The sequence below is a fragment of the Rousettus aegyptiacus genome, unplaced genomic scaffold, assembly GCF_014176215.1.
Source record: "Rousettus aegyptiacus isolate mRouAeg1 unplaced genomic scaffold, mRouAeg1.p scaffold_m13_p_3, whole genome shotgun sequence".
NCBI classification, from domain to species: domain Eukaryota; kingdom Metazoa; phylum Chordata; class Mammalia; order Chiroptera; family Pteropodidae; genus Rousettus; species Rousettus aegyptiacus.
In genome coordinates this window covers 167,449,488-167,474,920 of record NW_023416306.1, presented here as the reverse complement: position 1 = coordinate 167,474,920, position 25,433 = coordinate 167,449,488, and the positions used below count along the sequence as shown (strand labels likewise).

Below are 25,433 nucleotides of genomic sequence, written 5' to 3'. Positions count from 1 at the left end.
CTTGGTCAAAAGGTATATCCATTTTTAATTTTTTTGAGAAACCTCCATACCGTTTTCCATAGCGGCCGTACCAATTTGCAATCCCACCAACAATGTGTGAGGGTTCCATTTTCTCCACATCTTCACCAATACTTGTTTTTTGATTTATCGATGATGACCATTCTGATGGATGTGAGGTGATGTCTCATTGTGGTTTTAATTTGCATTTCTCTGATGATTAGTGACCTTGAGCATCTTTTCACATGTCTATTAGCCATCTGTATTCCTTCTTTGGAGAAGCATCTGTTCAGGTCTTCTGCCCATTTTTTAAATTGGATTGTGTTTTTGTTGAGTTGTGTAAATTCTTTATATATTTTGGATAGTAACCCCTTATCAGATGTATCATTAGTGAATATCTTCTCCCAAACAGTAGGTGGCCTTTTTATTTGTTGATGGTTTCCTTTACTATACAAAAATTTTTAGTTTGACGTAATCCCATTTGTTTATTTTTTCTTTTGTTTCCCTTGCCTGAGGAGATAGATCTGAAAAGAAATTCCTGTTAGTAATATCAGAGAGTTTACTGCCTCTGTTTTCTTTTAGAAGTTTTATGGTTTCAGGTTTTACATTTAAGTCTTTAATCCATTTTGAGTTTATTCCTGTATCCGGTGTAAGGTGGTCCAGCTTCTTTTTTTTTTTTTTTTTTTTTGCATGTATCTGTCCAAGTTTTCCAACACCATTTACTGAAGAGATTGTCTTTACCCCATTGTATGTTCTTACCTCCTTTGTCATATATTAAGTGAGCGTATGGGTGCGGGTTGATTTCTGGGCTCTCTATTCTGTTCTACTGATCAATGTGTCTGTTTCTATGCCAGTACCATGCCGTTTTGAGTACTGTAGCCTTGTAGTACAGTTTGATATCAGGTAGTAAGATACCTCCAACTTTTTTTCTTTTCAAGATTGTCATGGCTATTCGGGGTTTTTTATGGCTCCATGTAAATTTCGGGATTATTTGTTCTAGCTCTCTGAAAAATGCCATTGATATTTTGATAGAGATTGCACTGAATCCGTAGATTACTTTGGTAGTATGGCCATTTTAACAATGTTGATTCTTCCTACCCATGAACATGGCATATGCTTCCATTTATCTGTATCTTCTTCAGTTTTTTTTTTTCAATGACTTATAATTTTCTGAAAACAGGTCTTTTACCTTCTTGATTAATTTGATTCCCAGGTATTTTATAGTTTTCAGCGCAATTATGAATGGGATTGTTTTCTTAATTTCTAGAAGAAGCTGAACTTTTACTGGGGCAGCTGTCCTAGCTTGTCCAGGCTTGCCATTACACCAAGCCAGAGGATTAACTTGTTGGTCGGTGTTTTCTGGTATGTTAGCTGATTCTTGAAGCATTAAAAGTCTGGGGGTTTTACACTCTAGTTGTAATATTGCACCTAATTTGGTTAAAATATCATGTCCTAACCACAGAGTGAAGCAGCTTGGAACTATTAAAAACTCCTGCTGAAAGATCTGATCTTCAAATGGGCCAGTCAGTGGTGGGGTGAAATGGTTGACCTCACCTTCTCCTTCTACCCCTATGATAATCGTAGTCCGTGAGGCGGGGTTTCCTGCAAATGCAGGGAGAACAGAATAGGTTGGCCCAGATCTAAAAGAAACTAAATTTGCTTACCCATTACGTCCAGAGTTACCCGGGGTCTCTCGGTAATGAGGACGACATTCCTGGACAGGGGCAGCGAGGATGGCCCCGGGCCTCTTCAGTCACACAGTTCCCGGACCTGGGCTACTAGGGTGTCTGCTGGCTGCCCTCCTCTCTGGGAGTGTGGACAGTCAACTCTCCAATGCCAGGGATTAGTACCAGTTTCCTTACATGTGCAGCAAAGGCTCGAGGGCTTTTCTGTACAGTCCTTTGCCCAGTGGCGTACTTTCTTGCATTTGAAGCAAGAATTCAATGTCTTCTTATTCCCCGGTCTCTTAAGGGATGCTTGTCAGGTACCAAGGGCCTGGCCAATTACAACAACCATAATCCTCACTGTCGTTTTTCTTTATCCTGTTCTCTTTTTCCCTCTTCAAGATCTCGGTTGTTATAGACCATGAAGGCCATGTCTAGTCATTGATTTTGGTTAGTCCGTGGCCCCATTTGCAGCTTTTGAAGCTTGTGTCTGATATCAGGGACTGACTGGCTAATAAAATGCTGGCTTAACAAAACTAACCCCGCAGGGGAAGTGGGGTCTACATTACTATACCCCCTAAAGGATTCTTCCAGCTGGCTAAAAAAGCTGGCAAGGTTCTCATCTTTTTCTTGAGTAATGGTTCTAAGCGTCTCATAGTTCACTGGCTTTGTATTCCTTTTTTCATTCCATGGCGAAGGCCTCTAGAAATTGGGCGCATCTGGCCACTCCCTCGTGGGTATTATAATTCCAGTCGGGATCAGCTAAGGGTACCGCCTCATCCAGGAGCATTGCCCTGGGGGTGCCCAACAAAGGCCTCGTCTGCCTCCTGTCCAGAAGCTGTTAGAATGCAGCCCTTGACAATGATTGTACGGCAGGTGGCTAAAATAAATTCAATATCTTTCCTGGAAATATCAAAGGCCAGAGTTTGAAATCCGTCTGCAAACTTGCTTGGATCTTCGGAATATCTTCCTAATTTTTGCTTACATTGCTGAATATCAGTGACGGAGAAAGGCACTTGCACCCTAATGGTGCCTTCCACCCCAGGCACCTTCTGAGAGGCGGGACGGTGGAAGGGAGTGTGGGATATGGAGTCCCACTTTGAATATGAGGAGGGCTAAGAATAGCCTCTGGCTTCCATTGTGGAGCCTCTGGAGAGGGAGAAGAATTATATGGGGATGGCTGAGCTTCCCTCTGAAGGACAGGCGGGGCATTAAGTCATGGCTCATCATCGATGTCTGGCTCTGGTTTATATCTGTCCTTGCCATGAGGCTTCCGGTAGTCTGGGCATAGAAAGGGATCTTGATAAAGGGCCACAAAGGCCTGAACCTACGGAACTTCCAAATATTTTTTTTTTTTTCCATTTTGCAGAATAAATCTAGTTGAAGGATAGTTTTAGACTTCCATTTATGGGCCATCGCTCCTGATCTCCTAGTTTATGTTGTGGCCAAGCTACATTACAATAAAACACAGGGCGTTTCTTTCTCAAGTTGTCGGGATCGACTTTGTCCCAATGGTTAAGGATGCAGCCGAGAGGCGAGTCTGACGGGGCACATGCTGACGGCTTACTTCCCATGGTAGTCTGTGAAAAGGGAGAGTTTAAGAAGAGTTTCCCTTGGAAGGACAAGCCCCGCCCCCCAAGGCATCCTCTGGGTGGTAGCCGGGTCCGGGAGAGGGTCTTCCTGGGGTGTCTCCGTTGAGAAGTCCCTAACTTAGGATGCCGGATGTCTCCTTTAGATGACTGGTGCTACTTTTCTGACATTTGGACTCAAACTTAGACTTGGCTCTCGACTTGGGCTTAGGCTTGGGAAATTATGGTCCAGGATAACTCTGGGTACCCTTCAGTGTTTGGCGCCCTGCTAGTTGAGAAACCATTGTTCTACTACTGCACCCTGGAACGTTATAACCTTAACCAGAGCTTGTAGGGAAGGGTAGTCAAGGAAGGTGCCGAATGCAGCCTTGGTTGTAACTTGACCCTAAAGTGAGTCCTTTCCTGGATCAAAGGATGCCTAAAATGGAGAGGAGAGGAAGTCTCCGAGGGCTACCAAGGTGGGCAAAAACAAATGTCGGAAAGAAATGGTCTAGGGAAGAGGGCCATTGGGAGCCCCTATCCTGGGAAACTACATTCAAGGTGGGAGGTGGAGCAGATGGGACCCAGCGAATTACAGCGGAAAAGCAGCTGAAGGAGGACCTCAGCCTGGGGTCCCCAGAGGACGGTAGCCAGAGAAGTGAAATCAGAGCGGCACAGACTTAATGCCATAGGAATAGAATGTCCAAGACAAAGAGGAAATGATCCCCCTAGAGAGGGGCTCACCTTCTGGCTGGCTCGCCACAGACGATGTTACCGGAGTGTGGGGCCCTCTCCTGGCATGTTGTCCAAGTTCTCGATGTCTCGAGCAAAGAATTGAGCAAGACACCGAAAGACAGCAGAAAAGAAAAGAGGGAAAGTCCACTGCCAGCCGTGGAAGCAGGCCTGAGCCAGGGAAGCGTGGCTCTAAATGCCTGGTGGCACAGCCTTCGGGGTTGTTTCCCTGTTTGCTGTGGGTGGTCACTTTTCTTTGAGGAGTGGGCTTCCTTGATTGGCAGTTAAGATCGACAGGACTCAGTGATTCGATTCATCATTTGCTCTCTGCGCATATTCGTTCCCAGAATTCAGTCTGTTATAATGATACGAATGAACTTCCAGGCATATGCATCATATTATAATGAAGGTATGATGAGGCTCAGGTAATTTAAAGGTTGTTGGGGATCTTCTTCGTTGCATAGGTGCAAGTGACTGGCTTAAACTGGTACCCAGTTTTCTGCCTACTTGTTTCCTGGTATGAGTTACTTGTAGCCCAAAAATGTCTCTGGCTTGCTTAATTGTGGGCAGGCTGGGGCAGACTCTTTCTAGGATAAGGTGACCTCTAGTGTCTTTGCAGGCAGACCTGAAACCCCCTATCTAACTTTCCTGCCTAACTCTTTTCTAAGAGCCATGAACCCCTTTATTATTAGTATGGATGTTGAGGGACGGGAGGTCTCTCCTTCTGTATCTGTTTCCTGCTGAGAAGGGCCATTGTCCCTGCCTACTGGGGTTTCATAGAGCTCTTTCCCTTTCTGCCTCAGTCAGGGCGGGCTCTTAGGTTTCCTGGTGAAGTGCCACCTCAGTTCCTGGACAAGGAAAAGAAGATACGAACTGGTTATTTCAATCATATATCTATTAATTTCTATTATTGATTTGCCTACTAAGCGAGTAAAAGGAAACAGGCTTGGTTAACATATTTCTTAAAGAGAAAAAAAAAAAAGACCTTAGAGCTAAAGGTGTCCCGCCTGCCCCCCTACCCCCACCAGCCCCTTCTTGGACTCTAAGGGCCTTGCCTGGACTAAAGCCATTTTTGCTTTTGATGCTCCGACGATGATCCTTATCAAAAGCCAGAAGACCTGAGTTACCAGTTTCAGGGGAATTATCTGGATTTGGGGGAGAGAGCCTTTTTCCTAAAGAGAAGAGGGAAGAAAACTTAAGTAGGTCTACTAAAAAACTAAGAACTCTGCAAGAGATGTCCCATGTCATTTCCCGCTAAAAGATTCAGAATTTTACAGGTCATGTCCCGTATCACTTAGAGGGTGCACCCTTCATCTGGGTGGAGTAGAAGGTACAGGGGGAGAAGTCGAAATGAGCTGTCCATTTCTGGGACTCCCCCAGGCCCAGGGCCCCCGCAGCTGGGGTGAGTGTCACTGTCCTGATTCATTCTGAGCCTACGCCCAAGAGGTCTACTGGGGAGGCGTTGCCAGACCCATCGGCAGTAACCCCAAGCCGTGCATGCCTCTCGGGCTTGCCCCCGTCTCAGGCACACTCGCTGCAGTCTGAGCTGCTGGGGACACCCCCCACCCCGCCCGCCTCTGCAGTCAACTCGGGTATGTGATGGGAAATCCTGTTCTGACTCAGAAAGGAACCCCCACTTCTTTTGCCTCTTGACTCACTTCCTCATCTTGCTGGCCGTTTTGCAGCGTGGCATGGAGCTGGAGCCAGGCCGGCCTGGGCTTAGTCCTGACTCTGTGCCTCAGTGGCTGTCGGACCTGGGCAGGAGAGTTGGCCCCTCTGAGACTCAGTTTACACACCCGTAAGGTGGTGAAGTCACCTCTGCCTTGGTGGTCGGTGGGTCGGGGATGTACAGCATCTGCCCAGTGCCTGGCACACAGCAGGTGGCCTTGTATGTAAGAGCCGTCGGTGACATTTTCCCCAACCCAAAGGTGTCTCCTTAGGCATCTGAAGGTCAAGATCCTTAGTGACCTTGACACCAATCCAGGGCCATCGTAGGGTCAGATGAGCTTGGGGTAGGGACAGGGTGGGAGCAGGCAGGACTCTTGTTACTCACCAAGCAGCGCTGGGTGGGTGTTTGCTGGGAGAGGAACCATGAGGACAAGCTTCAAGCACAGGCGTGGCTGGAAGGATGGAAGCGGCTCTCCACAGCTAATCAGACGTCTTCAGGTTCAACCAGTTGTTGAGAAAAGATCCTTTGACTTAATCTCTTGGCCCATATTTTGAAGAGCAGGTTTCCAATAAGACGGATGCCTTGGAGTTAAATGGTGCTTTACAAGGCATTTCCTAGCATGTGACCTAAGGTGTCACATGCAAGAAGGATCCCGTACCTCTGAGTCCAGCATTGTTTCCAGAAGGTTGATCAGATGCCGCGCTGGCTGCTGGTGGGTGTGTCACTGGTGAGAGCATGCAATTCACCCATTAAAGTGCACATTCTGTGCTTTTTAGTATATTCAGAGTTGTACAGTCATCACCCTAACCATTTTTAGGACATTTTTATTACGTCAGAAAGAAACTCTGTGCATCTCCCCGTTCTCCCGGCCCCCTAGCCCTAGGTAACCGCTAATCTACTCTCTGCCTCCATAGATTTGCCTGCTGTACCCATTTCACATAAGTGGAATCATAAAATACGTGGTCCTGTGCAACCGGCTTTTTCTTTTACCACAGTGTCGTCAAGGTTCGTTCATGTCGTAGCATCGTTACTTCGTTCCTTTTTATCGCTGAATAATATTCCATGGTGTGGAAATAACACCCGTTATTTGTCCATTCGTTAGTTGACAGACGTTTGGGTTGTTCCCACCGTTCTGAGTATCCTGAATACTGGTGTACAAATTTTTGGAAAATATCTTTTATTTTTCAGATATAGTTGGAGTTATTTTTGTGTAGATACGTGTTCTCCTTTCTCTTGGGTAAATACCTAGGAGTGGAATTGCCGGATCATGTGGTAACTCTGTGTCTGACCATTCGAGGAACTGCCAGGTTGTCTGCCAGGTTGTTTTGTTTGACGAAGGGGCTGTGCCGTTTCATACTCTCGCCAGGGGTGTAGGAAGGTGCCAATGTCTCATGTCACTGTTACCGTCCCTCATTTTTATTGCAGCCATCCTAATTGGCGTACACTGGCATCTCTTCAGTTTTAAGTGTCTATTCGGGTCCTTTGCTCATTTCATAATTGGATTATTTATCTTGCTAGATACAAGTCCTTTCTCGGCGACGTGATATGCGAAAATTTCCTCCCATTCTGCGGATCGTCTCTCCGCTTGGTGGATGGTCTCCTTTGAAACACAGAAGGTTTACGTTGTGACGGGGTCCAGCTTATCTAGTTTTTCTTCCGTTGCTTGTGCTCTTGGTTTCACATCTAAGGAATATGGCCTCAGCCGAGGCCAGAGATTTACACCTACGTTCTCTTCAAAGAGTTTTATAGTCTTGGCTGTTACGATTTGGTCGTTGATCTGTTTTGAGCTAATTTTTACATTCGGTGTGGAGTAGGGGGGTCCCACTTCATTCTTTTGCATGTGGATTTCCAGTTGTCCCAGCACTATTTGTTGAAAAGACCATTCTTTTTCCATGAAATCATCTTGGCATCTCGTTGAAATTGTCTGTAAAGAAGAGAGCTTGTTGTTTCTTTGGCTGTGGGTCATTTTGGAGAGATGCAATGCTCCTTATCAGAGCCACAGGATGTTTTTAGACCAAGACGAGTGCTAGCCACAGACCTGCCAGTGAGCTGCTGCACAGTCTTGGGTGGGTCTCTTTCCTTCTCTCAGCCTCAGTCTCCCCATCTGCAAAATGGCACAGCTAGATAAGAAGATTCTTAAGAAGGTCCAGTTGTGTCATGTTGAGACTTGATGCAGGAAGGTTTGTGCAAAGCCCTTCATTGGCTCCTTGGGGGTACTGTTCTCCCATGAGGGCTAGCCCGGCAGCCTGAGATCTGTCTCAAAGCTGGGGACAGTTCCAGCAGCTCCCTGTGCTGGCTTGGCCCCATGAGAACCAGCCTTGCCTCTCTAAAAATGTTGCTGTGTGCTCACTTAGTCAGCAGCCAACCCTCCTCCGAGCCAGCTGTGCCCCAGGCCTGGGTATACAGAGTAGACGAGACACGGCCTCTGCCCTCGAGGGTGACAGTCTAATGGGAAGACACACGCATCACCAATAGTCACGGAGCCAAGTAGGGCATGCTGTTTGGCACCGTGGCCCACAGGCTGCAGTGCAAGGGGGTGGATGGCAAAACACAGCTGTGCAGATAGGGCCACAGGCTTGGCCCCAATGTTGACACCGACTCCGCGCGGTATCCGAAGAGTGTCGAGCTGAGTCACGGGCCGCAGCCACCGCAGAGAACTCTCCACAGCTCTTTCGTCTGCCACCCGGCGGTGGCCATTATGTCACTCCTGTAGCTCTCCAACCGGCCCTGAGACGCCGACCGGGTGGGGCCGCCCGCTCGGCTACTGCGGCGCTGTCGTGGTGGACGGGAAGCCTCCGGAACCGTTCTGCCCAGATGTCAATCCCAGTTCCACGTGCTTTGGGAAAGTTATGTCACGTCTCTGTGCTTCGCTTCCTTATCTACCACACGGGGCTGATAATGGCTCCTACCTGGTAGGATATTTGTTTCCAAAGCACCGTGAAGTTGGGATTGCAGCTTGGAACGAGGTCACGTTCACGCCAGCGGGCTGTGCCTGCCTCGCTGTCACGGCCCACAGCTATTGCACGTCGTGACACGGTGACCTGGTGCGATTAACTCTGCCAGAACCGGAGAGGATGGTCACGGCCCTGTACGCTGGCTAGAGCAGGGCTCCTGGGCAGTGTGTGTCTCTCTGGCTAATGGTGAGCACCACCCCCCCCCCCCAACGGGAGCTCCATTCGTGCATCCGCTTTTATAGGCCCCTGGCTGTGGGTGCAGGAGACCCAGTTTTGTCCTCGGAGAACCGCCCGTTCGTAGAGTTCTCTGGCAGCGCCCTTGGCCCTGGAGCAGGTTCCTACTGGCTGCATGTCTCTCCCTGTCACTCAACTCCTGGCTCCCTTAGCCTCCAGCCACCAGGCCCAGGGCTGAGCACATCTCTGGCCTTAAAGGAAGTGAGCACCCAAAAGTCAGTCAGACCATTCCCGGTGTCAGACAGCAAATTAAACCCACAATGAGGTTTCATTGCCACCGATCGGAAGGGCTGAGATTAAAAAGACTGACTGACCACAGGAGGGTGAGCGGGACCCGGGACTCACACACGCTCTCGTATGGCCGCCTTGGAACACAGTCTGGCAGTTTCGCAAAAATGTGAACACACACCTGCATACGGTCCAGCCCCTCCGCTCCTAGGTGTTTCTGCAAGAGAAACTAAAGCATGTGCCCACACGCAGGTGTTTATTTGTAATAACCCAAAACTGTCCATCAGTGGGTGGATGAATAAACAGCATCCGGTCTACACATACTGTACGTTATTACTCAGCAGCAGACAGGAGTGGACGATTGGTACCAGCAACGACGTAACAAGGATGAGACGCAAAATAATTACGCTGAGTGAGAGAAGCCAGACCAAAATGGTAATACTACTACTACTACCAATAGTATGTACACATATACTGTATCAGCCCATTTATGTGAAAACCTCCAGAAAATGCAAACGAATCTCTAGTGACAGTAAGCATGTCGGCAGGAGCCTAGAGCGCAGTGTGGGACAGAGGGAGGAATTGGAAATGGGATCAGGAAACTTTTGGGGTGATGCTTTATCTGGATTGGGGTGATGGTTTTAGGGGCACGTATATCGAAACCTGCTAAATAATACAGTTTAAATGTGTGTATTGCTTATCAATCATATTCCCCTAATAAAGCCGTTAAAAAATAAAGGCAGCCCCATCCGCACGCAGTCCGCCGGTCCCTGAGACGCATCTGACCGCCCCCTCGGAACGCCTCTCGCCTCTCGCCTCTCGTCTGTGCCGGCAAATCGCAACAGCGCCGCGCAGCACGGGCCGCGGCCCGCCACGCTGCTGGGTCTTGACCCAGGCCTGTCCCTACTCGCCTCGCCACGCCTCCCTGCGAGAGGGGACCGACCTCCTGGGGTTGTTGGCAGAAGAACGTGGCGAAATCCCAGTGAAGTGCTTCGTAAACACTCAGGGCGTGTGGGGCCCGAGGAGTGGAGGGGCCGTTTCTGTTGGTGGCGGTGGGGGTGGGGGAGGGGCTGTGAGCTGACTCCTGGAAGGGGAGCAGGGAAGAGTCGCCAGAAGGACGTGTGGAGGGGTGAGGGAGGGGGGAGGGAGGGGAGGGCTTGCCAGGGAGAACTAAGCTGGGGAGGCAGCACCTAGGCTCCGAGCTTCTAGAAGCGTCAGCACTGTGGTGGGGCCGTGGCACGGGGTCCGGGAGCGCCCTGGTGAGTCAGGGATGTCAGAGTCAGTGGGTGCTCCATCCTTGGTGGTCTCGGGGAGCACTGGCTTCATCCTCCAGGCCAGGGTTTCTCAAATTAGGGACTGAGGAAGATTTCTGCAGAGGCCACACGTTCTATGAGAAGTTCTGAAATTTTCATCTAAGAAAAGCAAACAAAAAAACATTAAAAATCCTCAAATATATAGTGACGGAAGATTTGATTTTGGGTGGCGAACACCCAATGCCATATACAGATGATGTCTTATAAAATTGTACCCTTGAACCCTATATATTTTTATCAACCAATGTCACCCCAATAAATTTAATAGAAAAAATTAGGAGCCCTATATTTTGGTGGGGTGCTTTTGAACTGAACGACATTTTATCCCGTAGAAAGCTGTTTTTTTAGGTCCTCCCTGATAAGTGTGGGTTCTGACAATGTTATTGTGCAGCCATAATTTTCCTTTAAAAAGGTCTGTTGACACATTATCCAGGATTTAAGGCCACAGGAGGTGTGTGGCAAGGTGTGCGGGGTCACTGAGGTCCACCCTGCTTCCTTGAGCTGAGGCCCAAACAGTCCAGGGAAGGGGCACTGGCTCCAGGAGATGCCGAGGAAGGCCAGCCCAGGTGGCCAGGTGGGCTCAGGGACAACTGCTCCCCTCTGTGGGCAGACCCCTACCTGGGAGGAGGTATGAAGCGCTGACTCCCAGGACCAATAAGACCTTGGGGGAGGAGCCTAGAGAGGGAGCTGCAGGACACTTGTCTCAGCCGCGCTGTCACGGAGACCGCTTGGGTCACTTGGGAAGGCCGGAGAGGGCAGGAGCAAGGCCGAGGCGCTGATGTCCTGGAGGCTCCACCTCATCAGGTCAGATCTTCCCAGCAAGGGGCCTTGGGGGCTGGAGCAAGACCTGGGGTTGGCCTCGCGACAGGCCAGAAGGAGGACCCCCCGCCGGCTCCAGGGCTTGGACCGCCAAGCCACAGTCCACGGTACTTGAGCGTGCTGGGGGCGCCATTGCTTCCGAGGCGCGGGGTAGGGCCGCGACCCACACCGTGAAGAGCCAACGCTGACCCACTGCGTTTCCACGTCGGGAGCCGGTAGGGAGCCTTGCTGGGCCCGCTTGACCTCATGTCTGTGGTCCGAGGCACTCGGTGTCCCGCCGGGTCCAGGGCTGTCCCCCGATGTCCGCTCCAGCACGTCTGACCGGCAGCTGACGTCTAGTTCCTGGCTCCCCAGCTTATGACGCCCTCCCGCTCACACTGCCAGTATCAGGCGGTGACGCTGTGGCCGGGGTCTCCCTGGGGACCCCGGCGGGGAGCCCTTGCGTTAAAGCCCCACGCCCTGGAGCCGCCTGTCCTGCCCCCGGGTTGCTTCTCCTTTCTGGGCTATTTAGCTTCCTGCTCCCCCGACCCAGGCCCCCCACCCCACAGCCCACCCCCTCTCTTAGCTCTCTTTGCCTTCTCCCCACCCCAGACACATGCATTTGACCGCGCGTCACCAAGGTCAATGTTTTCCGGGTAGAAGTCTTGTTCTCCAGACTCTGCCTTTTGCTGTTGAGCTTGGGGTTAATTTCAGAGTGATCAGAAATGCTGCTTTAGAGTCAAAGTTTCTGGGGAGGGAGCTGGGCCAGAGAGCAGCCATTTCTTCGCTGCCAAACACCATTTCTCAGTGACGGAGAGCTGATTGAAAGTAGCTCCGAGAGCACTTGTCGAGAAAGTCGTCTCTGGCCCGTGTCCTTTGTGGCTGACCTGTAAAGTGGCCCTTACAACCCTGTTACTCAGCAGTGTTTCTTGTATAAATAACCGTTACAAGCTGGTGGACAGAGGTGGGGCGGTGGCTCCCCGCAGTCTGTGGGGCTTTGGTGCGGTCTCTGAACCTCTCTGAGCGTGGTTACCTCTAAGATTGTGGCGGGGGGGGGGGGAGAGCCTGGTGATGGCCCCCCAGTCTGGAATCGGCCACCTTGGAGGGTTGTTGTAAGATCAGATAAGATGACGTGAGCGCGCCTCGTCCAGCGACCGGTTTCGATGCCCCTCAGAGTCCCTGCCCCTGCTTTTTATGCACGTAGCTCTCAGGATCCCCTTCTGAAAACGCCACATCAAAGAGGGCTGCCCGGTCCCATCCCGGTGCGCTGAGGGACGGCTTCTCCGTGGCGCTGAGGGACGGCTTCTCCGTGACGCCGGCGGCAGGCAGTGGGCGAACAAAAGCAGGCGTTCCCGGAATCCGTTTGGAGTCGCGCTGCAATGAAAACCAGCTGCTGCTCAGTTCCTGAAATTCCATCTGGGTACCGAGGAGCGGTGGGAACGAGTGAGGGTGGAAACTGTGTGCGGCAGGGCAGGAATGAGTCACGGGGAAGCCGAGTGAGTCACGGGACGAGGAGCGCGCCCGGGGCCAGGGCTTGGGGCCGGTGCGCGATGGGGTCCCCCGGCCAGGTCAGCGGAGCAGGCACGCCAGGCCGTATCTGGCAGTGGGGTGTGCCATGGGGGTTGGGGTTTACTCGGGTCTGAATCCTGAAGCCTTGGTTCCAGAACAAAATGCCAGTGGCCAGCGGGGTTGGCACAGGGCCAGAGTGGCCAAGCACCATGTGACTGAGCAGGCCTGGCCTCTGGGACCTCAGTTCATTGTCTCCAACTCTAGATTTTTGAGCCGAAGCCCAGATTTATGCCCTGGAGTCGCCTTCTTGGAACTTAGTGCTCAGGGGTGGATGCCGACCCGTGGGGGGCTGGCTGCCCCCGGCTCCTCTCACTGGGCGGGCAGCTCTCAGTGGGTCCTGGGACTCAGGCAGGGGTGTGGAAGCCAAGTGGCCCTGTGGTGTTTGAGAGCAAAGGCTCTGGACTCAGGTCTCCCTGAGTTCCAGTCCTGCCCCCGCTGCTCTGACCTGGGCGGTGTTCTTACGTGGTTGATCCTCGGCTTTCGCGACTACAAAGTAGGGATAATAATAAGTGTCTCACTGGGTCTTTGTAGGATAAATGACTTAATAGCTATAAACCTTTATCAGAGTCAGGCACGCACAGAGTGCCCGACACACGGTGGCTGTCGGTTGTCGTGGTTAATCCCGGATCCCCCGCTTTTGGATCTTGGCTTTGCCGGTCTCAGTTCCCATCTTGATAAAATGGTGCCGATAACGCCAGCCACATAACAGCCACTCTGGGAACCTGACTCTGCCCCTGTCTTTGCTGGGGAGGGGTTTGGTGTCCCGTTTTAGGGGTGTTCCCTAATGGGGTTTGGTTAGGTGCTAAGCAGGATTCTTGGAGCTTCTGGATTGCCAAATGGCAAGTGATATTACAGCACGTGCACCTTCCCACAGAATGTGTTGGGGGGATCGAGGCAGGGGGCTGTTCCATCCTGGCCCTTACGGGGTGTCTGACCCTCACCGGTGTCACCCCAGAGCCAGTGGGGCCCTCCACCTTGCAGCTTCAGCTTTGTAGGCTCAGGAAGGAGAAGGGTGAGGTAGTGGGGAAGAGGGGTCCATGCCAGCTGACCCCCAGGACACAAGGTTCTGAGTCTTGGTTCCTAACCAAGGCTGACCGGGCCGGCGGTCAGTGTTGGGGGATTTCGTCAGTGCCAGTACCCCGTCGTTTTTCCCCAGAGACCCAACTAGAGCTCGGCCAGTTGCTGAGCGGCCCAGGATCAGGGCAAAGGGAGCTGTTCCCTGCAAAGTCCCCGGATGGACGGCCCGTGTGGTCCTGGCCCGGGCAGCCTTCATCTCTCCCTGCTCTGCCCTGAGTCACGGGAGGGTTGGCCGCCCCGGGCTGCGGAGCTCAGGCACCCCGTGTGGGCCCAGGGGTTTCCCCCTCAGCTGACAGCGCGTCGCCCTGGCTCCTGGCTTGCCTCGGGGCCCCAGGTCTGGCTGCTCAGCGGGTCTGATAGTGTGGCCTCCTCCCCTCGTTCCTCCAGCCTCGTGAGAGAAGTTGCCATTTTTGTCTGTCTGTTTGTTTGTTTTGTCTCCTGGCAGCTTCTTCTTCCCTCTTTTACCTTCCCCGTAGCCAGGCCCCTCTGTTTCCCAGCTAGACTCAGAGTGGATTCGCTCGGCCTGGTCGGACCCTGACTCACCCCGGGTCACCGTCCTCCCTGGGAGCAGGGCCGCCGGATGCCCCAGTGGACCTCGGAGTTGGACTTGGTTTTGGAGCCAATGCGGCCAGTGAGACAGTCGCAGGCTTTGGAATCCCATAGAGCCGGGCTCACGTCCGAGTGCCTCCGGGGTGGCTCCGGGTCCCCGGGCCGGTTCCTCCGGTCTCAGCGTTCTTGTCTGCGGCTGGGGACGGTGATGGCCGCCCTGCCCTCCGAGCACCTGCTCCTGAGCAGGAATGCGTCCCCACAGCATTCTGAGGAGGGGAGGGCGCTCTGGCGAGGTCCTCCCTCCCTGCTCAGCCCCAGGGGAAGCCCCGCCGCCCCCTGCTGCCTCCTGCGAGCCTTACCTACCTGTGAGACCCACGATGCCGAGTCCGCACGGGCGACTTGCAGACAAGCGCCCGGCACGATGGGGGCCGTTGCCCCTCGCCACAGCCGTGTTGGCACCCTTCCCTCCCCTGGCTGGCTTTTAAAAGTCTGTTACCTTTTCCGCCACCTTTCTGTCCAGCACACGCTTTTTTATGACATTTCTGCCTGCTTAGTTCACCCCGAGTCTTCCCTCTGGCTCTAATTAAGCTCTCCTCTTTTGAGGTGATGACTCAGGCCTGGAGCTCAGATTCTGGAAGCTTCTCGGCCTCCCACAAAGTCCACTCTCGCAATCCATTCCTGGGGAGGCCGTGTCCCCAGCCATGCCCCCGGGTCTTGCTCACCCTCTGTGGATGTGTCAGTCTCACGGGCCGATGGCTCTTGACCCAGGTGTCTTCTGAGCATGTGCTCTGCCTTGACTCTGCTCCGTCGTTCGCCCTGACTCAACTTGTCTGTTGTCAAGGAAGAAAAACCACTTCTCTTCCGGCTGTCATTCGTGATAACCACACGAATGCTGAAAACCGAGGCTGCTTCCTTTCTAACTGCCTCATCCATCAGGCTAGTGCCAGCTGAACCAGAAAGATCTGCGTCCTCGGGCCCAGCCCTGGCCGAGTCCTCGGGGACAGCCACAGACATGCCCCCAGCCTCGCCTCCCACAGCTGCAGGCCCACTAAGGGCTGCTTCTGGACTTGAAAATGAAACAGACTTTTTTTTTTTTTTTTTTAATTTGGAGCACCTTTTTTTCTTTTTGCCAAGATGTTTGGAAAATGCATAGTTCGATTTTTTATTTTCTGTCCATTCAACTAATCCAAGACGGACACACACACTTGCCAGAGATGAGACCCCTCCCTTGGCTCCCAGAGCACTGTCCCATGATGCTCGTTCCCACGGCCTGCCCTCAGGGTCTGTGGCCGCTTGCGGCCGCCGGTCTCTGCACTGACCCCCTGGCTCTGCCTACCCCCTCGTGTGTGCTCCCCTCTCTACCTATCCTGGCCAAGATGACCTGCCCGAAGCTCAGAAACAGTCCTGTCCCCCACGTGAAGCCTCGCTGGCTCCCAATTGCCCCCCACCCCCACCCCAGGGACCAGCCTAGCCTCCGGAACATGGCTCCCAAGGCTCTGACCAGGCCCTAAGCCACCTACCCCAGCTTCCTCCATTGCCTCCCGGTCCCCATGCTCCAGCCTCACCATCTCCCCGTGTGCCATGAGCCTCTCTTCTGCCTTCGGCATGCAATACCTCCCACTCCGTCCACCTGCCCCAGGCCAGGTGACAACCCCTCCTTTGTGGCCCTGTGGCCACTGTGCCCGTCTCTTTCAAAGCTCACATTGGTGCTCGCGAGACGTGGTCAGAGCCCTGCCTGGTTGCTCTCGAATCCTCTGCACCCAGCACTCAGCGGCCGTTGAGATGCACAAATGTGTGAGTCCCCTGGTGGCCCCCATTCCTGCCCCCACCAGGCCCTGGGATGGTTTGGGAGCCAGCATCTGTATGCGGGTTCCTGCGGAGGGAGAACCTGGCACCTGACACCTGACGGATTGGGAGAAGAGGGAGCCGCTTGCACACACGGAGCGTGTTCCAGGCGCCGGGCGGGAGGCTGGCTTCATTCATCGCACGCCAGCTCTGTGTTGGCGTCTGAATGTTTGTGTCCCCCCAAAGTTTACATGTTGGACCCTTGACCCTCTGTGTGATGGTGTGAAGGTGTCTTCCCTGGAAGGCACCTTGGCCTGCCTTAGCGGGGGCCACGATGCTAGAAGTGATGCTTCGAGCTGGCTGCGGAGGGGCTCCCCCGGGGGAGAAGGGGGCCAGGGCCCAGACCAGGCTGGCGGTCTGAGGTCCGGGCTTGGCCGGGCTCACCGCTTCTGGGTAACATGGACCCTCTCAACCCACAACCTCGGAGGTCCCTCAGAGAACCCCCCTGCTCAACACTCACAGTGTACAGGCCCAGCGAGGCAAAGGTACTTGCTCAGCCTAAACGCACGGACTCCAGGTCCAGGGCTCTCTCTACCATCTTCCCTGTCTCGTTGTGGGCATTCCTCTTCCCTGCTCCACTCAGTATCGCCCGCCCCTTGCTTCCTCCGCTCCCTCGTTCCTCTAGTCGCTATTAATGAGGGGCCGGTAACTTCGCTTGCTAGCTCTGGGTGCTGAGGCTCGGTCCTGCACCCAGGCAAGAGGGGAGACTAGTTCTCAGGGCGCAGAGAAGTGTGGTGGGTGTCCACAGGTGCTCGGAGGCTCCTCAGCAGATGGCGAGGCTTTAGGAAGGAGCATGCTTCCAGCAGAGGGGGCAGAGGTCACGCGTGGTCTTGGCCGTGCACCAACAGCTGCACGTCTGCCGTGGGCCTGATTGTGCGAGGGATGGGAAGAAGCAGGGCTGGAAACGGGGTCACACCGGGGGCCGGGGGCCAGTCTGCGGCCCGTGCGGCAGCAGATCGTTTACGTAAGGAAGCGAGTGGCCAGCTGGATTTGTGTTTTAGAAGGGCCCGTCTGGCTGCTGCCCGGAGGAGGGGTGGGAAGCGGACCAGAGGCTGGCTCGAGTTCACTGACGACCAAGCTCCTTCTTTCATCAGAGAAGGTGCTGGATGCCCTCTGCCCGGCTCTCCTGGCCGCTGTTCTCCCTGAGGCCTCCACCTCCACCCAGGGCTCCCACAGAGGGAACTATACAAAGCTCCCTGGTGAGCCTCAAGGAGGGACGCCTGGGGGACCGTCTTCCTGGGCCTTACATTATGCATCACTTGTGCATGGGCGTTTCACGAGCTGCCCATTTGCTTTTAAGTTCAGCTTTGAACCTTGTGTGATGAAACAGGCTCCTTTCCATTGGCTGCCGGGAGACTCCGAGCAGGACCCTTCCCGGTCAGTGGACTGACAGGGAGCTGCAGATAAGATTTAGGGGCCCGTGAACTTGGATAGGAAACTAACTGCATCCTACGGCCAGTAACCTCTCGCTGATAACAATTCCTTCAAGTATTCATGAGACAAAACCCAAAGAGGCACGTTCTGGCACTGGCAGTGACCGCAGCTGGGTGACACACGGGTCTGTGTCGCGTGGCAGCTGTGCTCATCGGGAATGTCACGTATGCCCATCACTGTTTCAAAATCACGGTGGCGTTTGGACCCATTGTTAGATCTTGTGATTCAGTGTGGTAGAGGAGTGCGTGTGTGGGTCTCATGGATTCGGCTTCGGTGTTGTGATAACCATGTTTTAATATGCTTGGTTCCCTCTGTAATTCTCTGCATTTCATTCCCATCATTTCAAGCCTTTCTTTTGAGAAGGGGTCCTCAGAAAAAGTTAAGAGCCTTTCCCACTCTCCTCAAACCCCCCACCTGGCTTGCAGCTCATGCACCTGCAACCCATACTCAGGTTCAAGGCGCACTTTCTCTCCCGGGAGCCTCTCGAGGCAGGGGTGGTGATGGCTGCTCATTTGCTGCGGTGATTGTATCAGGCCGAGCTGGAAGTAGGTGCTTAATTCCTGTGTGTTTCGTTGACTTGGAAGGAAATGGTCGGGCAGAACAGGACAAGAAGCCCGTGGCCCTTGAACTCTACCCGCAACCTCCCCAAGTCCACGGCTAGTTAGGTCCCTCGGCCGGGGCTGATCCGTGGGTCTCGGGCCCACCCAAGCCCTGCCTTGCGCCCCCAGCCCGTGGACCCCTTGCGTCTCCTTTGACGTACCCGCCTCGGGGCCGCCACACCGCCCCGTTTCACAGGCCCTGGGCATTTCCCGCCGGAAGCGTCGTGCGAAACCTCCCTGGCTTTCGGTGGTTGGACCTTTCCGCACGGTTGTGTCATTCGAAACCCTGGAGCCTCAGTCCCTGCCTCTCCCATTTCTCACTTGATAGAAATAAAAGCGGAGCTTCTGGAAGCCGATCAACTCGCACACCAGACAAGAGATTAAAGCCACAATGAACCAATTTAGACGCCTGCACATTCTAATGTGCTTCTCAAACGAAGCATTCAAAGACTGGGAGTGGCTACGGAGAACCTATTAACTTGTTAGGAAAAAAAAAATCAAAACACCCCCCAAGGGGAAGCAGTGCGTGGGACACTGAGCTGTGCAGGGCAGTTGTGCCCAGGACCCGGGGCAAAGGCCACCCCGGGCGGCCCACTCCCCGTCACCCCAGTGTCCTGCCTTGTGGGTCGGGTCCGATGATCCCACCCCGCGCAGGGCCCGGGGGGGCAGGGGGCGCCCAGATTCCCAGTCAACCTGTTTCCATCAGTTGATAAACAAGCAACTGATGATTGCGAAGAAAAGGCCAAGAAACAATTCAGCCAAGGTTTAGAAACTGGTTTTCGTTTCGTTTCAAGTAACGATTGCTCTTTCTGGAAAATTCGCAAAGTACCTAAGAGGAAAAATAAACAGAAAAACCTCCGGCTGTGGTTCCACCAGCCACAGACACTCATCCTTAACCAAGCAGCCTTCTAGGACACCATGCCAGGGAAAGAGAGGCCTGAGGCCACGTGGGACCGGGCACACCCCCTCCCCCCACCCGCACTCTAATTCAGTCACACGGACACTGTAATGATAGGACTCCTCAATTTTTTCCTATGAGCCAGTTTTTGTGGTTGTTATTTTATTTTGCTTTTATTAGTTGCAGAGTTATGACTACTAAATATACAATTTTGTCTCCTTTGATATTATCAATATATTCTAAGAATTCTCCATCACAGATTCATTTTAAGTGTGCTTTTTGTTGGTTGCGTAATATTCTGAAGGGGAAATGTACCGTACTTTACTTGACTAACACCCTATTTTGAGTGTTTGGGTTGTTTCTAGTTTTGTTTTGTCTTGCCGTTTTAGCTAACGCTGTGATCGGTTTTCCGTGCATTAACCTTTATACCGATTCTGGGCTATTTCAAAGACATTTGCAAAGGGCTTACTCTGTACAAGGCAATATGGGAGATTGGAGGTTAAGCTAGACACAATCCTCCACATAAGATGCAGATATAAATAACTTTAATCCAAAGTAGGTTAGAGTTGCCATAAGCAGACAACAAGACTGGCATGCAGGAGAGTTGTGTCTGGGCTTAATGGGATTTTGAGAAAGTTGCATGAGAAAATCTGAGTCTTTGCCTCCACAGCTGGCAGGTAAGGGCGAGGGAAGGGTGGGCGGTGTAGCAGAGGGCTTGGTTTAGTGGGGAGACCAACTCCAGCAGGCGGGGGTGCCTAAGGCTAGCATACAAGCAGGTCTCAAGTGCCGGGGCAGCTGATTGTCAGCGGCCGCCAGGAGCATGTGGTGTGCGACTCCACGGAAGCAGTATCTGTCGTGGACCCCAGCTGTCAGAGAAGTAGCCATCAGACACCTGGCGAGCATGGCCATCCCCGGCCTGAGATGTTAATTTTAGGAGAGTTTCGGGGGCTGGCGTCAGCTTGACCAGTGTCCCAAATCATGTTTTTTTAGGTTGAGGCTTTTGATCCATTCAGATCAAGATGTATTATCCATTACCGACATCGCAGACCGTATGTGTTTTGGGGTCCTCTTTACAAGGGGCTTCGACCCAAAGAGACAGGAGGTGCTCCTGAGCCCTGAGCTGGGCTAGAGGGGAGCAGGGGAGCTGCATGGCCAGGCTGGCACCCCGGGCCCGCTGTCGCTGCTCTGCCACCCGAGAGGCCAGACCTGTGTTCCTTCCCTACCTGTTTCCGGTCCTTCGGCTCTTTGACAAACTCCGTCGCCCCGGCCATGACAACCCAGCCCCCGGTCGGAGCTCCGGGAGGGCCGTTGGTGGTGGGGTCGTCGGCCTGTCCCCACGGTCAGTCCTGCCCTCGCAGCCCCGTCGGCCTGCCCCCTGCCTTCTCGCCCTTCCGCCCGATCTCACGTGGTCGCGCTTTCTACCCCCGCAGGCGCCATGACCCAGCGGGCCCTGGACAACTTCAGCGGGAGCTTGGAGGAGGCCCGGGAGTGGATGCAGGCCATGCAGGAGCGGCTGCAGGTCAACGACAACACCCAGGGGCCTCGTGACGCCCTGGAGGCCAGGCTGTGGCAGACCGAGGTATGCAGAGGCAATGGCCACGACTCACCCACTCACCAGGGGTGGTCTAGGTTACGGGGGAGTGTTTCTCAAGCTCTGATGTGTTTGTATCTCCTGGGGATTTGGGTTGAAGTGCAAATTCTGATCCAGGAGGTCGGGCAGGCCCAAGATGTGGCATTTCTGACATTCTCCAGGTGACATTCTCCAGGTGACATTGCTCTTGGTGCTAGGACCACACCTTCACAGTAAGGGTCTAGAGCCTGCCCTCTGGCTCTCCCGTCCTGGCAGGGGCACCATGCAGCCAGGTGGGTCCCCAGCTGGCCCAGACCTGGCTTCCCCACCCCCTTCCCTGTGTCCCTGGGGCTCAAGTCCCTGCCAGGTCTGTGCGGGCCCCAGTTGGCCTTCAGGGGCTTGCGGGGAGCTCTGCCCAGTGACGAGTGACCTCCTTTGGCTTCTCCAGGTCCAGGTTCAGCTTTACCCGCTGCCTGGCACAAAGCAGGGCTCAGTACACGCAGAGCTACACGGACCGGAAGTGCTGGCGCCTGGCCCGGCATTGGGCACCCCCATCTGAGAGCCTCTGCTCCAGCCCAGGGACAAGGCCAAAGAGCACTGGACTAAGAGCTAGAGACCTGGGTTATAGTCTCCATGCTGATGCTAGTGCTGTGTGACCTCCGCCAAGTCTCTGTCCCTCTCTGGGCCTCAGTTTCCCAACTGTAAGCGAAGCACTGGCCACACCCATTGGCGTATTCCACAATTCTGATCCGACACCTAACAATGGGTGCTTCTAAGGGGGGCTTCCCACCCCACACGAGCTGGTCCTCGACCAGGGACCTCGCGTCCCCGAGTGGCTTCTTTGTGTGTGCGCCGTCTTATGGGTTTTGTTGAAAATACGTAATGTCTTTTTTTCAAGTGGACAGTCAAAGCTGAGAATTTACACCACCCTTTCAGGGCCGATGGTTTACGCTTCACCAAGACATGAACTAGGCGCCATTGTCCGCACCGGACAGTTGGGGGGACTGAGTCTTGGGGAGATCGTGCGGCTTGTCTGGGCGGACGTGTCTCCGGGTGGACCGGCCATCCTAGCACTCAGGTGTCTGACTCCCCCTCGGGTGAGCTTTCTGCCCCTCTGCGATGCCGTGGGCTTCTCCAGAGATGGCTGTTCCCATAACGTTGTACCTGGCAGGGTCAGGGAGCGGGGCGCTCTGGGTTCCCAGACGTTCTGTTGAATCGAACAGCTCACTGAACTAGAGAGAGGACGAGGCTTTGCAGTCCGGATGTCCTGGGTTCGAATCCCAGCTCTGCTTATTGCCGGGCGTGGCTCCCTGCAAGTCACCTGACCCTTCTGGGCCGCAGTTCACATCCCTCCTAGAATGCTAAGGATCTCAGAATGCTGCTCTGAGGAGGGAGGGAGACCCGGAGGGCACTCCGTGAGGGGCCGCGTTGTTGCTCAAGGCACGTTAGCAGAGGAGAAAGCCCTTGGCAGCCTGCAAAGCTTGATGCAAACGACCAAGTTGGCGGTGACCGTGACACCCTTTCTAGTCCCCTCCTGCGAGGCCCTCTTCACCCCCAGGGGATCACACCCCAGCCTCTGCCCTCAGCCGCTTGCCACACGGCTTAATTAAATACAGCCCTCGGTCAGTGCGAGGCTGCATCTCCCGGCGGGGAAGGCCACCCCGTCCCCACGTGGTCGATGACAGCCGCGAACACAGCTCCGTGAGCTGGTTAGAGCCCGACCACTCTCGAGTGATCTAGTCAGCGGCTTCCCGATCGGGTGATGAACCCACGTGAGCGGACATCCCCACTGCACTTCCTGGAGGACGCTCAGGGCCCCCGAGGAGCTCACATCCCCCAGCCTAGTCCTGGGGGGCTTAGAGAGGCTGCTGGGGACAGGCGACTTTGCCGCTGAGGCTTAAATGAGGAGTTAGCCAGGTCGGGGGTCCAGGGGTGAGGGTGCGGAGAAGGGGGCCTCCAGGCAGAGGGAACAGTGTCAGAAAGGCACTGGACGCAGGAACAGCTTGGGGCACATGCCAGGAGCCCCAGTATGGTTGGTGTTGGGCGGCACCAACTATTGGACAGAAGCAGGGGGCCAGGGCCAGAGAGGCAGGCAGGGGTCAGAGGGCGACAGTCTGGAACCCCGAACTTGGACCCCTCTTCTGTCACAGAGCAGACGGTGGATTGGAAGGTTGGAGGCTGTTTGGACAGGACAAGCCTGGAGGCGGGAGAGGAGCTGGCAGCCCTAGGCCCTTCCCTTGTCAGACTCGGCCGTTGTCATCATCGAAATCGTCATTGTCACCGATGGGCATTTATCAAAGGACTGCTCCAGCTGGGTCACTGGAAGGGGGGAACAGACATTCATTCGACACCCGTTATGCACGCAAGGCTGCACTGTTGGCTTTCGTGATTTATTTCACAGAGCAGTGGGAATGTGGTTTTATTGTCCTGAACACCGCAACGGCCAGAATTCAAGGCATTGCTTTCGTAGAGCTTGAGCCTGGGGCCGCGTTCGGAGCCCCGCTGTCCATCCCGTGGGGGGTCCTGGGCAGCGGAGGCGGGGGTGGGGGGGGGTGGCGGGGGGAGACGCACCCTGCTATCGAGGTCACAGCATAACGGGACAGGCATGCACATAATCCAGGCGGCTGCACACGCATGTATGAGGGGCACCCCCAACATGGGTCTCATGATCTCACCCTCCGCTAAAGCCTTCCGTGGCTCCCACCGTCCACCAAAGAGACACCAACCTTGACTTGGCATCAAAAGCCCTCCACTCTCTGCCCAGGCCCGTTTTCCGTCTTCGGCCGCCCAGCCCCCGCCCCCGCCATCCCACCTCCAAGCACACACCTCCTCCCCTCGGCAGGAAGCCTCCTTGATTTCATTGAGCCTTTGTCCATGGATCGCCCTTTTGTTCGGGTCCGGGTGTCTGTGTGAAATATCCTCGAGTCTCTCTTGCCCCCTGGCAGCTCCAGCTCCTGGCTGTCTGCCTGGGGTCGCCACCGCCCCGAGTGTGTGCTCTGTCTTGGGGCGCTAATCTTTTGGGCCTTGCACCCCTCGTTGGCAGGTCATTGCCCCCCGGTGGTGGGTCTGGCTTACCGAGGCGGCGGCCGTAGTCCTTAGGGAGCTCAGGGAGCTCTGCTGGCAAGGCTGGGGCGCACAGGCTCTGGAGGCCGGAGGGAGGGAGGGAGCGCTTCTTCAGGCGGGTGAACCCCGGGGAACCGAGCCCCGGAATTTGACCTGGAGCCCCGGAGAGGGGAGAGGGGAGAGGGGAGAGGGGAGAGGGGAGTCGCGTCCTGGGTGCTCCACCGCTGCGCTCTCCTGCGGGGCTCAGGCTCGCTTGTTTTCCACGTGCTTTGATATATTTTGAAACCAATTTCACAATCAGAAAACATTTCACTTCCTCCGTCTGGTGAAAGGGAACAGCTAGAGCCTTCTCCACCCTCCCGGTCCGGGGACCTCCCCCTGGGGCCTGGGGCCTGGGGCCTCCCTCATGGCCCCTCCACCGGCGAGTCCAGAGTACCTGTTTGCTAGAGTGACCATGATGTGAGTTCTGATCCAGCTCTGATGGCGTGTGGCCGGGGGTGAGTCCCATGCCCACACACAACCTCATTTTTATTGGTAAAATGGGCGGGGGGTGGAGAGGACCCCTCACCCCTATCTGTTGAGGCGCAAGGACCCTCGTGGAGAATGGAGAGAATGTTGCTTCTGGGAAGTCAGACTCAGAGGCTGAGCTTGGGTCTGCGCCCCAGTCCTCGGTTCGAATCCCCCTGCAGCCCGCGGTAGCCACTGGGGAGAGTTTCTGGAGCCCCCGCCACTTCGGCTCACTCGGGGGAGGTGGGCATTGCCACCTGGCAGGGGCGGGGAGGACTGAGGCGAGGACGTTCCCGGCGCGCTCGGCTCAGTGCGGGCCGTGCTGGCCGCACCAGCCCGCGCAGCGGGTCGTTTCCTGTGGTTCCGATGCAGGCGTACGGCCAGGCCCACGCCCCGGGCCTCATCAGGAGCCGGTGGCCTGCGCCCCAGTGTCTTGCCTCTTTGTCCTTTGGTTCCCAGCCTCCTTGGCTCTGCACTTGGGGCCTGGCCTGACCGAGGCTGCCTCCTTACTGACTTCCAGGCCCTTCCGTGGCCAGGGGCATGCTAGCATTTCCCGGGGCCCGGCATCCAAAAGCCAGACACGTTGTCCCTAAACGCGTCATGCTTCACCTTTGCTCAAGTCACCGCTCAAACGTCTGCATATCACCGAGGCTTGGTGCAGCGCTGCCTGCTCACGAAGCCTTCCCGGACGTCCCCACACCCCTCCTGGGAGCTGCCGTAGCCCTTTGTGGCCTCCCTGCTCCTTCACGGTGATCTGTGCTGTTGTCTGCAGACCCGAGCACAGCCTGCAAGCGTCAGGCCCCGTGTGTTCATCCAGATCCAGGACCCAGAGCCGTACCCAGCACAGAGCCCGGCACGGGGCCCGGCGCGGTGCCCACCTGGTCTTGGCTGTGAGGGCGGAAGGCCCTGCCGAACCCCATCCCTCCAGCTGTCCTCGTCTCCTGCTTCCACCCCGAGGTTTTCCCTCCATCCAGCCTCCACTCGACGTTGTCCTCCTTGGCGCCGCTGCAAAAACAGTATTGCAGCTGCAGTCTGAGTCCCCTCCGGGCTGGCTAGTGTCCCTCGGTGGGCACTCCTGGACTGCATCCTTGCTGGTGATGGGCTAGAAAAAGTCCTTGGGGCACAGTCATCAGGGCAGCAAGGAAGGTGGGATCTGCTTCTCAAA

At 54.8% G+C, this 25,433-nt stretch overlaps 1 protein-coding gene across 2 annotated transcripts in view; it reads left to right on the top strand.

The window, feature by feature from the left end:
- The window catches only part of SYNE3 (spectrin repeat containing nuclear envelope family member 3), a 96,667-nt gene that overhangs the window by 22,461 nt on the left and 48,773 nt on the right, over window positions 1–25,433 (top strand). For both annotated transcript variants that reach the window (XM_036238967.1, XM_016155916.2), the window contains exon 2: window positions 20,559–20,707. In XM_036238967.1, coding sequence (XP_036094860.1) covers window positions 20,564–20,707 — 144 coding nt within the window. In that variant the 5' untranslated portion in view covers window positions 20,559–20,563. The remainder of the gene's footprint in view (window positions 1–20,558; window positions 20,708–25,433) is intronic.